The sequence below is a fragment of the Topomyia yanbarensis genome, chromosome 2, assembly GCF_030247195.1.
Source record: "Topomyia yanbarensis strain Yona2022 chromosome 2, ASM3024719v1, whole genome shotgun sequence".
Taxonomy (NCBI): Eukaryota; Metazoa; Arthropoda; class Insecta; order Diptera; family Culicidae; genus Topomyia; species Topomyia yanbarensis.
Window position 1 is genome coordinate 25,696,558 of NC_080671.1, and position 15,784 is coordinate 25,712,341.

Sequence of the window (15,784 nt, forward strand, 5' to 3'; positions counted from 1 at the left end):
GATTAATTTGCTGAAACCAATATTCAGTTTAAGCGCCTCCCTCATTCATTAACTTCAAAACTGACTGAAATTTCATGCAGAATCGAATGATTGAGTGCAAAGAAATATAAACTTCTTGACTAACTGAAGCATTCATTTGGTATTATGTGGACAGCTTGAAGGCAGAACTTCTTTTACATTTTCTAGCATAAGTGATCTGCATAACCTATATCTGGAGCACTTTTTCTTGATAATCCCTCTCAGAGGTAGCCTAGAAACAAGATTCAGTTTGCTCCTCAAAACAAACATATCCGAACATGAATGCGTTGTATCGAAAGAAAGAGGGACGAGGAAAACAACCAAACATTCGATTCATCGCGGCGGGTATGAATTGAATTTTGTTTCTCTTTCAAGCTCACGTAGGGATGTCAATTTTTCTAAGCTCTGGGCAGCATTAACGTGCGTCAGGGGAGCATGAACGATGACGATAAGGACTTATGGCTACATCGCAAAAATTTGGTGGTTCTGATGGCCAGCCTCAAATATTCTTTTAATAATTTTTATTTTTTCCGTCAATTAAATGTTTAAAATGCTAACATTGAATCGTATCAAAAAATCAAATGTCATAAAAAGTAGTTTAATTTAAACGGTTGCATCTGTATAATTTCTCTAATAGATATTGAAATAAGAAGCCATACTTCAAGCCCCGGGGTCCAGCGCGGCTCTCGACGGCCCTGATGATCAGGTTTACCCTCTGTCGCTTGCTGATCATTCCGTCTGCCTTTTCTCTAGTTCGTGTTTGCGTCCATGTCGTCGTCGCTAGAGGATTTATTGAGCGACCGAAAATAAAAGTCTCAAGGACAGAACATGCTTCGTAAAACCCGTTTCAAATATATTAGAATATAAAAACCGGATATAAACTTATATAAAGCATAAAAATCGGACTGGTACATTCCTTTGCAAGAGTCGGGTAAAAAAAACCTTCAGTAAAAAAACGGAAAGAAATACATCCGATTCTTACAAGTAGTTTTTGTTAGCCGACTTTGTTACGAGCGATTTATTTATTTTTAAACGATTTTTATACTGGAGGTTCACCCTTGCCGAGTTTTATGGGTGTGAACTTTTTAAGCGATTCTTATGCTGAAGATAGTTGGAAGCGGCTCTCGTAGCTAGGTAGTCGAAAACGATCCCGCCAGGGTAGCTGTCTCAGAACGAATCGTATAAACTTGCGTTGGATACCTTCAATTCGGTGACAACCGTTCATATAGTGAAGGGTTCCAAATCGTCGAACAATACTCGAGAAATGATCGAACTAGGGAGCAGTACAGACCCTTTAGGCAGTAGATATCCGTGAAAGATTTGGCAGCACGGAAGATGAACCCCAGGTTTCGTGGTACCCGGCCAAGGACATGAGTTTGGAATCTAACATCACTCCAAGAGAGATTGTTGTCGAAATTAATAGAATCTCTTTTCCTCGAGATGGTGATTGCAGAACATTTTCTCGGAATTTGGAACCATTCGATTATCGATACACCACTCACTAAAGACATCAAAATTTTTCTGCAGGATGTGAGCGTCTACCAATGTCTTGATAGGGTTGAATATCTTCACGTCATCAGCATACGACAAGCGTGGTCCACTGACTCCGTAATTCACGTCGTTGAAGTAAAGTAGAAAGATGAGTGGTCCAAGATGGTTTCCCTGTGGGATGCCAGACGTAGCTGCAAACACTTCAAAGCGGTCGTTACCTCTATTCAAGCTGAGTTGACGGCCTACTAGATATGACTGAAACCAGCAGAGAAGTGATCCATTGAATCCAAGTTTACCTACTTTAGCGATGGCGATATCGTGATTGATTCTATCAAAAGCGGCGGACAGGTCAGTGTAGATAGCATCGATTTGCAAGCCATCCTGAAACCCCTCAGAGATGAAAGAAGTGAATGACAATAAATTCGTCGTAGTCGATTGCCTAGGCATGGATCCATGTTGGTCCTCAGAGATATATTGCTTGCAGTGAAAGGACACCGGCTTTATCGATAATTTTCTACGTTCTTCTTGCCCCTTTCTTATAAACTGGAAAGACAAAAGCTAATTTCTACAACGATGGAAACGTTGCGATGACAAGCGACAACTCGAATAACCGACGAAGTGGTTCAGCAAGGCCGGAAATGCATTTTTTCAATAGCGCGGACGGAATACCTCCATACCTATTTGACCCCATTCTACTCTAGAGTGCTACCCAGCGGTGAAAACACGACCAGGTGGGCGTTAAACCGGAAGTCGCCATCCTGGTATTCAGAATGGTGCCAAAGATCGATCTTTGATATCTATTCGTAAAGCCCGTTCCAAAAATACCCAGATTGATTAGGTTATAGAGAACTCAGCATTTGCAAAAAATGGGGTTCCGACAACCGATTTTAGTAACCTTTTTGAAAACTGAACGAAAAAGAATTGTGACGAACATTTCCGTGCCATTCAATATTAAATCACGAAATAGAATAAATTCACTTCGTAAATACTCCAAGCGCATAATTTTTCGATCGATTTACTTCTTTCTATAACAGTAAGCCAATCCTCAAAAAAAACTTTTAAGTAGAGTTTCTGTGGTTGAAAAAATATATTGGTTGTAGAACAGAACATTCGAGTCTGTATGCTTCAGCAAAAAGGACGTGATAATATCATTGACCAGTGCCGGCAACCGGCCACTTTCCTTTTTTAAAATAAACATTTGCTGCTCATTGTTAATTTACCGAAATTGTTCTTAAAAATTTAGTTATGTTTGCGTGTTGAATGCTATTTGTCAGTCGTGCATATATTCTTGTCATTATTCTAGGTATTAAGTAATTATTAAAAATTAAAATTAATTCAGTAACACCCTTGCGTTTTTTTTTTAAATTTGAGCTGCATAGTTTCTACAGGTTCACTTTAACGGATAAATTATTAGATTTCGAATGATTATAGTGCGATCGTGGACGTTGTTGTCATTTATTGCCAGAGATGGACGGATATGGTATTTTTCCGCACTATCGATAAATATAATAATTCATGTTGTAATAATTAAAAACCCACCGTAAATAACACAAAATCTTTTTGTTATTGCGTTACTTATTGCGCTCGAAAACACTGTATCGCCCACAACATCTACAAAATAAAATATAATGCAACATAAACACAATGGAGAATGTATTTCATATTACTTGAAGTAAACAATGAGAGACAGATGTCTAATACAGACGTAGAAAAGAGACTCCGCCAACTTAGGGTAATTTGGGGAGAGATGCCGCACATTTCTTAAAATCGATCCTGCATCAAAGTAAACCATTCAATATTTGATAAAATCATTTTTGTCAATTGCTACAAGTTTCGAAAATACTGTGAAATGGTTTTTTCATGAAAAAAAAATCATCAAATTTCCATGAACATTTTACAAAAAAAAGTCATTGCGGGTGAGATGCCGCACCATGGTCACAAACTGAAAAATGGTGAACAAAAGTATTTTTTGCTATCGTTGATGTTTTTGTGATTAAGGGTCTTCAGCTGAGTTTCATAAAGTTTGATTACACCTATAAATCGGCCAGCACCTTCACTTTTCGTAAGGGGGTAATACCATTTCTATAAACATTTTTTTATTCAACATTTTAAAAATATTTTTCTTTTGCAACCTTGTGTAACGGTTAAGTTGGAGTAACCTAATTAAGGGTACTATTTATTTATATGTTTGCACGAGCGATATATTGGTAGGGGTTCCTTAAAAGCAGTTTTTGATTGTTTCTTCCAACAATGTATGTATATAACTTTTGTTTGTTCTTGTAAGATTCATTTTAAAAAACATCAATTCGTCGAAATTTTCATTTTTATCCCAAGATTGACATCACTAAAAATCAATGCGTTTACTAAAATTAGTGCCTGAAACTTTAAAGAAAAAACCGAAGTAACTAATGGTTAGATACATATCGCCCGTTTAAATATATAGATAAATAGACTCATATTCCTATATGTCACTGTGTTAGGTCCGTTAGTTTGTGGATATACCTTATTAATAATCTATACCTGACGCAAATGATCATTTAATGACATTCCGAGGTGCAAAAAATACATTTTAGCTACGAGTGCGGCATCTCACCCGCAATTTTGATGCGGTATCTCTCCCAATTGTATAGAAGAGATGCCGAACGACGACATTTTCCTCTGAAATTATGGATGACCGTGCTCATGATCAGAATGCCTTCTAATAGGTCCCAGCTATTCAACCGATACATGATTTACCAAAAAAAATCTAACAATTAAAAAAAACGAAATTTTAATGTGGTACTGAGAAACTTTCGGCACACCATGATGCAACGGATGCACATAATCATGAATAAAATTTTTGTGGGTTAATAATAAGAAATATTTTACATCACCAGTGTTGTAATTATTCAAAAGACAAACTCACAATATAGTATTACCGTATAAAAGTAACCCTATATACGAGATATAGAAAGTGCGGCATCTCACCCGACGCGGCATCTCTCCTGAAATTACCCTACCCCTTTTCACCAACTAGATCTGGGCCCTCCTAATATTAGTTTAGCTTTCGCAATAATCTCTATTCATGTGAATAAAAGATAGTAATACCAAAGCTCCAGATTCATCTCAGCGACATCATCATCTGATGTGGAAAACGCTGAAACTGCCAACAATCACAATGTAGATAGCAAGATGTGAAGAAAAAAAAATTCCCTCAACTATTTACCATAAAATCGGCACCTTTGGTATATTTTAGTAAAGGTTCTTCATTTCTTCTAAAAAATCCTCTAAACAAGCATCGATTTTATTTTAAACTTGCTCAATTTCTGTACTTATAGTATTATTTTTCAGCTTATTTTTGATTAATTAAAATAATCCCGTGCGTTCGCTCCAAAATACAACCATAATTTACGGAAAATGCAGCTTGTAATTTTTGGCAGGGTAAAAAAACAAACAAAATATTCAATTTTCTTAAATAACCTTTGTTCAAATAAAAAATCGCTTCGCAGAAATCCAAAAATGAATGCTCTAGTCGCATACTTGCTTATTCGCTTTCAGCTCCGTATTTTTGAAAATAGGAAGGAACTAAATAAATGTTCATGGTTTATTTTTAGACAGTTTATCTACCGATGCAAGAAACAAAAAATCATTGAGTTCAACCTACCTCCTTAAGTGTAGATTAGATTTGACGACTGCAGCTCAGTAAAAAAATACGTGTTTCATTTTCATAACCACAACAATTCTATAAAATAAAATATAAATTGCAAGTTTAGCGACTGTTTACAGGCTAATCATAATCCATAGCATTGATTCGTTTTATCCCACCAATCCTCCCAATAAATCTCTCCCTCTCTCTAGGATGAAAACATAAACACCAACAACAACGCGTGAACAGGAAACCTCATTCAGTTACCCAAAAATGTTAACCTAACAGCCCCAACCATTTGTCTACTAACCTTTCCTGAATCCCATGCTAACGCAGTATGACACATCCTTGAACTGTATGTCCACCGGTTCACAGGATGGCAAATTTTGAAACGGCCGGATGATCCCATGCGACTCGATGTCATTGTGGGACTGGTAGAGACTGTGGTTATTGTTGTGACCATTATTGGCATTGTTCAACACCATGCTCGATTCTACGCTTCGCGAATCTTTCCGATTCACTGGCACCGTCGTTGCGTTGTAAACCGGTCCGTGCGGATCCGAGGTGATCGTGGTAAGGGCTATCCCCCGCACATCCTGTTGCAATATATCCATGTCGCTTTGCGTTGTTCTGTTACTCGTTCTTATTCCCGTGCCTATGCTCGACTGTCTGTACTTCCCAATGAATCACGACCTGTCTGGCGGCTCACAAAAGAACGTAAAGTCTCACACTTAAAAAGCAGTCCACCACGCACTATATCATCTTCAATCAAGATCACACTCTCTAGGGGCAAAAAAACGCGACCGGCGAGCCACCGAAATCAGTATCCGCTTTTGAGAACGTCCACTCTGACCGCCGTCCAGTGGGCTAATGAAGACGAGTCACTTCCCACACCCGAACGAAACCGCGCGACCAGATGGAGTTGCACGCTATCAAACAATGGCAAGAAAGTGATTGATTCCTTGCGATAAAGAAAACCCGACACCGCGCTCCCTGTTTGTGTGTGTGTGTGTGTGTGTGTGTGTGTTCTTGTGCGCGCGGATTGTTTGGTTGACTTTAAATACTTAAATAGGCTAGTAACGAACCGCGCAAACCGATCCAATTCGTACCGGGGACAAAGAACTACTGCGAACTACTCGACCGGTGGAGTCGAGTGGGACCTCAGCTCAGTTCTAAGCGAGTCAGTCTGTGGCTTCGTCGACTATTCATGAGCTCATCGATTTCTTACAGCAAACTAAAGGCAACAACTACAACATCAAGTACGACGGCAATGACTTACAATATACGCGGGTACTAGTTCAGTGATTGCGGCTTTCCGCGAGTTTTGTTGTATGTGATTGAAAGTTTGCTCATGTACAGTTCGGTAGCGCAGGCAAATTAATAATTAATAATCATGGTGATAATACAGCGGCGATCGGCGGAAGCAAATGAACTGGGACTTGCCAGAAGATGGTATTTGGCTGCGTTGGAGGATTTTTTTTTATTCAACTCGTTGTTTCGCTTCTGAAGGGTCGTTGATTAGAGGGTTTAGCTTCGGTTTTGGAAAAGACGCAAAAAGACACCACCCAGTGCCGTTATCAGCGTATTGATAGCGGAACGAGTTTGCACGATTCGTTCGGTTGAATTGAGTAGGTTTTTTTCGAAGGAACGCGTCGTCATTCATTATATGTGACCTGTTTAGGACCGTGCTTTGAGGTTTCAAAAGTTATACTATTAATTTATTGATAAAGGATGGTTTGCGTTCCCATCAAAGGGGAATTGAATGCCTTATTTAAAATGAGGAAGAAAATTATGTTTGAAATTGCCTTTACAATGGGGTGGGTGATCCTATAATTGAGGTGTACCAATAGTTGCAGTAGTGAGTTATACGCCTAGTTAAGGTACCAACCGTCACCAAATATGTTTCTATTAATTCATCACAGTAAAATCATGTGACAATAAAACTGGTATCCTTAAAAGTTGCAAAAAATAACAATCTTTGAATTTTGAGTTCCCTTGCATTTAATTGACCAAAAGGGTGGGACAAAAATTAGATTACAGCAACTTTTTATGTACCATTTGGGTCCTAGAGCAACTGTACAAACTCTTAGCCCGATCAGTGAAACTATATTTTGCGCCCACTGTTAAAAGTTTACATGGGATTTTGTATGGGAAAATTAACTTCCACGAATTAATGCCCATTACTTCCTAAAAATAAATCGTTAAATGACTTTTAAAGGAAATTTAACAAAGAAACAAAGTCTCGAAAACCACAAAACGATCTGACGCTTGAGAAAAAAGTTATTAAGCAGAAACTGATTGATGCTCTGACGATTGATAAAATATTCATTTTTTCTAGCACCACTGCTGTTGGTTGTCCAATTATACGCAATTTTGTTTTAATCCACCCTTAATGTGTCTAAATCGTTTATCTACACTATTTGGCCACATCGCAAGGTTTGGAGGGATAAATTGAGGCTTCTTTTGTACATAAGAAGAGAAAGTTGAAACTTTTTGTATATAATTAGACTGTCAGAAGCAGTGATGCTATGAAAAGTGAAATTTTCATCAATCTTCAAAACATCAATCGGTTTTTGTTTAATAACTTTTTCCACAAGCATCAAAACGTTTTGCAGTCTTCTAGACTTTGTTTCCTGGACAAATTTCCTATAAAAATCAGACATCTATTTATTTTTAAGAGGTAAGGGGCAACTCTTGGAAGAATTAATTTGCAGAAGACAATTTCCCCATACGAAATCCCATGTAAACTTTAAACCGCGGGCGCAAAAATATAGTTTCACCGATCGAGCTGAAAATTTGTAGAGTTCTTCTGGGAGCTAAATAGGACTCAAAAAGTTACTCGGAGCCAAATTTTATTTTTTTCATATAACCATGTCCCACTCTAATGCACACTCACATACTATGCTGTTATAAGTGCTTCAACTATTTCGAAATCTTGATAAAATGTGAAGATAAGTGCTCACACCATTGACGATGCAAATTTATTTCATATTTTTCTTAAATTACAAAAGTATAATAATAAGTCCACGTGGACATTTCCCATACCCCCATCTTCTTCCCATGGACAAGCGTGGACTCTCTCGTGTGACCCCTCCCCTCCTCTAAATTGTCCACGTGGTATATGGATGGTAGGGTGGCACAAGGATGTAAGAAAAAATTTGAATGCAGCAGAACTAAGTTAGAATTTTTTTTAATTCTTCAACGATGCTAAATCTGAATCAAATCTGTTGGAGCACGTTTTGGCACAAATGATTCTATGGAGTTTACTATGAGAAAATAATACATTTTCTTTAAATTCATAAATGTGCCGCCTGGTGCACCTGAAAAATATATTGTATGCTACATTCAATAGATTCAGTCAAGTAGAACAACTTCTTATAAAGACAGTTCATAGCTATGACAACTGGTTCATGAGTTATTGCAAAATAAAACTTTCGTTGCCTTGAAAGTTATGAAAATAGAATTGTCTCTGGCTACCCGGCGAGCTGAACCTTCAATCAAGTGAACCTTGACGTATTTGTTGTGGTCACCAGTTATACCGTTGGTGTAAAGCGAAAATATAGTCCAGATGGTATCATCCTAAATATTTGATCCAAAGGACTTGGGATCGAATTGTAGCAGAATTATTTTTATGTATTTTTTGTACAATAATATACGTTGAGCAAATTAACATTGAAACGATACTGAAGCGGGAAAGATTCCCGTTATTTTGAAGCTCAACTGATGTTCACCACATCCCTGTGGAGCTGGAATTGGAACTGCTATAGAGTACCCCATAAACAAAAGGTAGGTCAATTGAGTAAGCCGGACAATATCTGTCACTATACGCCAGCGAGAGTGGCTCCGGCCATGAAGCACGATTTGATTTTAGCCAAAACTTTTGAACGAATCACCCAGGGATTAAGATTGGAATAGCATCGTAAATATAACGTTAGAACATAACTTTGCTAAAATAAAATAACACGTCAGAAATAACGATTATGATCTCCATTATTACTTTATTTGAAACCAACAATTCTACATGATAACGTTCCCGCTTTATAGGCAGCAAAAAAAAAAATATAAAAAAAATTTGAACCGAACTCATATCCTTCAGATTGTCTTTTTATGCCGCTCGCATCTGACTTGTAAAACCACCTATGTTGATAGCTGCCTGATTCGGTTTATGGGCAGCATATCACAGTTAACTTGATTGAAGTATTGGCCAGAGTATCCAGATAAATTCAATTTTCACCCTATTCAAAAAGAAAATTGTATTTTTGACTGCAACTAGTAAGAATTATAAAAATATGTCAAAGGTCGTTGTTAGGAAAACTTTTTTATTGAAAGCATCTTCATGATCCAAATACACTGAAAAAGTTTTTTTTACGTCTTTAAAACGATAAATATTAGATTCTTAACATTTTATAATTGGGTAACGCGAATAACTTTTAAAAAGAGTATAATCACACAAATTTACTGTTTTGGTGGAACAAAATTCCAAATGTCTCGAAAACTATCGCATTTTGGAAGATTTTTGTTAAATACATTTTGGTTTAAAATGAGAGTTAGAGTTATATTCTGTAATAAAATTACAGTTTTGTATGACAATTAGCATGACATTTAAAAACATGTATAAAGTTATTGTTAGAAAAACTTTTTTACCGATAAGTTCTCCATCATACAATTACATTCTCTTGAGGTTTTAATTGACAAAATAAAAAAAATTAGAAAAAAAGTTTTTTTTACAACTTAAGTTTTTACCACAAATTTTGTTTTTGTGAAAAATGACACAATTTTTTTTTCAGTGTACATTTTTTTCGCACATAAATATTCATTCTCTCAAACTCGTCCTCAGAAAGTTTTATTGTATAAAATACAGTAATCGAACAAAAAAAAAATTAAATTAATGCACGTAGAAATGTTTACGCCCTTTTAAAAAATTACTCTTGAGTTAAAATAATCTTACTGACTGTGGAAAATGTTTAGTCTTCCATACCGATGAAATGTGTAAAATTGCACAGGAATCCAAGATGGTCGATCAGGCTTTTAATTATTTTCAGGCGGACCTTCGAGCAATAGCAATTTTCAATATGCTTGGAGTTGGAAGGGAAGTGTATTTTAGAGTATTTTTTCAGCTGAACATTGCTAGTGAATGGCCCGCAAACAAGCAATATTCTATAACGAATATCACGTAACATCGATGACAGAGAAGTGAGATTAAGGCCAAGTTCCCAGACGTCCATCTCAGTAAAAAATTTACGGCACATCCAAAGGTAATTGTGATTAATGTCCAAGTGACCGTCATAATTATGTTGGGATATGCCAGTATGGTTGCCGCAGCGGTCTAGCGGATATTTGTTCAAACGGAAAAACAAGTAATTTAAACTTTTTTTTCGAAACTGGATTCTGTTCTCAGAATATGAATAAAACTGGTTAAATAGTTGCAAGAAAATTGGTATTCGAAGAAATTACGACATTACCCGAGCATAAGAAAATAACTGCGGAATACTAAATTTAGGTATCAATAGGGGAGACTGAGGAGACTTGATCCCCTTTTTTATTTTTCAGTCCAACTCCGTGGAATGATAAAAAACTATGTATTTTTTTGTAGTTTTATATTGTTTCTAGGGATGACTAATAATCATAAAAAAATTACATGGAAATATTATACTGGACATGAGCTATGAGCATTTCTAAAAAACAACAAAAAAGTGGAAAATTCTTAGATTAGTGGAGACTCGATCCCTAATTTGGGGACACTTGATTCCTTTATGAAAACGTGTTTAAAAGATGTAGGGTAATAAGCCTATTTTTGCCCTGTTTCTACTATCATCCTACCCATCTGAAGCCGCGTCTGCCATCTTTGCTCAACGCATTGACTCAAATGGTATTGCGATAATGGGGGTACTCGATTAGAGATTTTGCTGCGCTCAAACAGAAGACTTTCACCATTTTCAAGACAATTTTGTTATTATATTGGCTCTTAATAAGAGGCGAATGACCTTAACGTTAAAACCTCTAAAATCGAAATAAAAAATGGACCTTAATAACAAATCAAAGAAACTGAAATAATAAAATTATTGTAGTAATAATGTGGTACCCTTCTTAATAGGGCAAAAACGGGTACATTACCCCATTCAATTTTATAAATGGATTGTAGTATTGAATAAAAAGGTTATGATTAGATATTGTTATTTTTGTTACTAGATATTACGCATCTCTCACCTGATTTTTTACGAATTCCCCAAATCTCCGTGCAATTATTTGAAAGCTGTCTTTATTATGGTTGAGGAACGTCAAATGTGGGATGAATGGTAAACAATTACAGTTATGTTTCTTTACGATGAAGCGTTCATTTTTGACATTTTTTTATGACAACAATGACTTCAATTGTTCTGGTGTGAATTTGGTTATTTTCAGTGGTGTGTATGAAGTATGGCGAAGGGGATCAAATCTCCACGAATTTGAAGGGATCGAGTGAACCCATAGCATCTATTTCAGCAAACTTTAGTAAAAATATAGTTGAACAAAAGAATCGGCTCAATCATAACGTATTCATATAATTGACATTCTCCTGTAATTCTGTATGCAAAAGTAGAGTATGTAGTGGGTGATTTTATCAATTTTATAAAAGTTTGAAAATTTGAAAAATAAATCTTCTTCAGTTCTACTGAGACTTTTTTTTAAATCGGTGAAAATTCGGTTACACAAAAGTCCAATTTCTTTTTTCTGCGTTAATGAAATTTATGTTTAGATAAAACTACGCAACTTTATAGTATATTCGATTAATGTATTCTGATCCGCCTTTGAGTTACAATGATGGGATCAAGTCTCCCCGGGGATCAAGTCTCCTCAGTCTCCCCTACCAACTGTTTACCACAATATGGTATAAATGAGCTCTACATAAGAGGTAAAATACCAAAAAAGAATAACACAGACTTGTTCTACAAATAACTATTTGATAATTATTATAATACTTGAATAATAATAAAACATTTTTCAACCTTCCAATAATAAAATTCACTCTATGGAGGTATTCAATAAGGAATTGGTTTGGTATTTGTAAAAATAAGTGGAATACACAAATAATACTAAAATAAAGTATCATACCTCATTGAGGTATTAAGCAGGTATTGAAAAATGTTTCTTCAATACCTGCTTAATACCTCAATGAGGTATAATATTCAATTAATACTAAGTTTTGATATGAATACCAAAAAATAGTATGCTCGGGTTATTGCCCAGTTATTTTCTCCTGGTCGGGTATGATTTACTCAATAGTCGATTGATCCACTTCAGACCTAGGGAACCCAAGAGGAGATCAGGAAGAATACAGAAGCGGAATCAATGCGAAGTTTTAATTGCATCACTGACGACGTAGCACGCGTTGTTAGGAGCATGATACATTGGACTAGACAAAACAGGACTTGACGTTACACACTTCGAGACAAACAGGCGCAAAATTTGGTCCTCCTCCCGAGGAACGGTGTTTACTTGGCAGACAGTCGCCACTTCGTCCGATCTTGCAAATTTGGTCTCGGGGGACGGACCGAGACCGCCTAAGCTATAGAATTGCAGCTTCCTATCAGCCCTCTAAAAAATGAACAACTGTTTCAAACTCATGTTTTTGTATTGTTTAACTCGATCTGTCAGGAATCGACTGTGTTCTTCGCATCTTTTAAAAGTGTACACACTGTCCAAACTTCAAGCCAAAAAAAAATATTTCGAAATTCTGCTACCGCGTCTCTGCAATTTAATTTCGTGTTCCGCCCCGGATGGAAAGCAAGAAGAACTAAACACAGGTGAGATGTACATTGGAAAGGGTGAGTCGCTAATTATTGCGACACTTCGAAACTTGCGTAAGTTTTCTCATACTTGACCGAAATTAACCAAATTTTATCTTAGAGTGTATTGTTTCTGTTTGTCTGCACTTGTCAGTGAGATTGTGGGCGAGATGGAAATGAGCTTCGCCCAGGAGGCCAAGACGATCCCGATTTAAAACGCACAAGCTTTCCAAATCGGTACGAATACCCGCGGAGTGCTGCAGAAACCCGCGCCCGAATATTCTACACGACGCTACTTTTGGAATACCGGTGCTGCGTCATTGATGATGAGACAATCATCAAAGCTGGTTTCAAGCAGTTGGCGGAACAGTAATATATCACGGGTAAAAACAAGTTGACAGTGGAAAACCGTTCCAAATGGAAGAAGCTGTCGAAACTCGATTCGAAGTATATGATTTGGCAAGCCATATGCACTTGTGACAAACGTAGCGAACCGTTCTTGAGCAAAGGCCATGAGCGGTGAGATTATAAAACTGAGTGCAGCCGAAAACGGCTGGATGATGAGGGTGTGGAAAAAATGAAAAAAAAACTGATGGAGGGTGTCAGTCACAAATATCGAGCATTTTACTCAAACTCATTATAAAGCTTAACCAAAGTAAGTAAGTTAAAATAAATACATATACTAAACTAAACTTTGGTATCACTTTGACTTTTAAAAGGCTAAATTAGCCATTCGCTATAATTATAGCGCCTCACTCTTAGACCTACTACATCTAATGATCATTTTTAGGCAATTTTCAACTACTATTACAGATTACATTATTAAGAAATCGGAATCATTTGAACTACCGAAAATGAAAGTCCTAAGGAAAGAACATAAGTATTGCTTAAAAAGTTATCAATGCCAGAACTCAGAATGGTTGAACATCCAGTATATGAATCGAATAAAAATAAATAAATCATACTTAGGAGTATTTTTTTACCATTTTTTTGTTAACCATATTTGTTAACGACCTATTGAGTCAATTTGTCAACAGTTTTTTCGGCATTTAATTAGCAAGGGACTGGAAGGTGAAGTATATTTTTTCAATATTTAGAGCCATAGTACTCAAGGGAGAGCAAGGTGTTGAAGGGAGAAAGTTTAGAAAAGCGTGGAAGGATCATATATGCCAGCTTAGAGCTCACCGGCGACTTAACTTTTTGTCTGCTACCGTAGGAGTCAGGGTCTTTTGGCATTAGAACTGCGAATCACTTGAGTCTACGGCATGTCCGGACAAGCGTAAAGTAACTTGTTATTTCATGCTGTCGGAACCGACAAAAAGTTAAGGTGAAGATATGTGGAAGCCACGTTGCTAGGCACCGGCTCGCTTGTTTACATTGAGAAAAACTGAAATCTGAAGTGAAAATTCAAACTTCAAATGAGAGTTTCCAAACATTTTCCTATGGTCATCCGCACATTGGCAGAAAATTTGATGATGATGATGAGTGTTTTTGCAGTGGTGTGTGAATAAAGTGTATTTGAAAAAGTGCAATGAAAACGAGAAGAAAAATAAGAGTGTTTCGAAAAGAAACCCCAAGTGAAGAGGGGTGATATATTCGCACAAGTTAGGAGCTACAGATGGCATTCCGTCATAAACTCGGATTGATTGTATGGGAAAATGTTCTAGCTTCCTTAAGTAGCAGTTTCGTAGCACACCAGCAAGGTTAGTGTGTTGAAAAACGTATTTTTATATTTGCTCATGTCAGATACATGGTTAGGCAGGGGAGAGGGGTGTGTGCGGCGTAGCAGCTATGTTGTGGCTCGCATGTATAATGTCCTTAAGTCACGGTAAACTTCCACACTAAGCATTTGCGACGTTGAAACTCATTGAATGAGCCAGTTTTGTTTGTTCCCTCACCAATTGTCTGCCTGAGTGATTTTATTTTATCGACTATTGTGACTGTCTCAGCGTCTGTGATAATTCTCCCTTCAACACCTTGCTCTGCTTTAGTTAACATAAATCGATTCTATACCACTTTGCTTCGTAATGTATAGAATTTCCTTAGTAGCCACTGCGCAAGTTCTTCTGTGGTGTAGCAATACTGGATTGAGTTGCGCTGGATTATCAGGTATGAAAAGGAGGAATTTTAACGGATGCATTCTCCCTACACGAACAGTATCATGCACTTCTCGGTATTTTAACATGTGTTGCCTAATCATGCCAGCATTAGTACGCGGTGCCAGATCATGTGGCCCTACTTCAATAATGTCACCTTCTATATTATCCCATCACTAGCGCTAGTGCACCGCCCTGAAAATTTAGCGAAATCGTCTTCGGGCACCAGCGGCTGCTCGTTCAGTGAGCCATTTGCGTGACCGCATGCTGGATAAATCGTTATTACATTCGACGAAGCGAATGATTCAGCTTGGATAATGGTTTTGAACATAATCTGTAACGCATTATATAGGTGGTGAAATTGTCCTGTCATAATTTCTGTTAGTTTAAGCATCAATATGCCTCTTCAACAATTGTTCCATTTCCGAAGAAGGCCTGTTTGCCCGTATCAGGGAAAGCTTTGAATTGTTACTTATTTTTGTTCATATATCACACCGTAGATAGAAGTAATGATAGGGTAAAGTGCCTATTCTCACCATACTACGCAGGGTGTTCACCAATTCATCAATTTCTCCTACAACCAATGGAATGCGTAAAAATTGACATCAACAGCTTTGCTTTGTTGTTAAGAACCAATATAATAACACAAATGCGCTGAAAACAGTGAAGTTATCGTGTTTGAGAGTAACGAAAACTCGAATCGAGTTCCCCTATTGTTGCGATACCATTTGACTCAATGCGTTGAACAAAGATGGCAGACACTGCTCTAACCAACGGCTTCAAATGGG

The 15,784-nt window shown here is 37.1% G+C and overlaps 1 protein-coding gene across 1 annotated transcript in view; it reads right to left on the minus strand.

Moving 5' to 3' along the window:
• The window catches only part of LOC131678914 (ATP-binding cassette subfamily G member 4), a 54,724-nt gene extending 48,466 nt beyond the window's left edge, over positions 1-6,258 (minus strand). Inside the window, exon 1 of the mRNA XM_058959348.1 lies at positions 5,445-6,258. Coding sequence (XP_058815331.1) covers positions 5,445-5,748 — 304 coding nt within the window. The 5' untranslated portion in view covers positions 5,749-6,258. The remainder of the gene's footprint in view (positions 1-5,444) is intronic.
• Between the last annotated feature and the right edge of the window lie 9,526 nt (positions 6,259-15,784).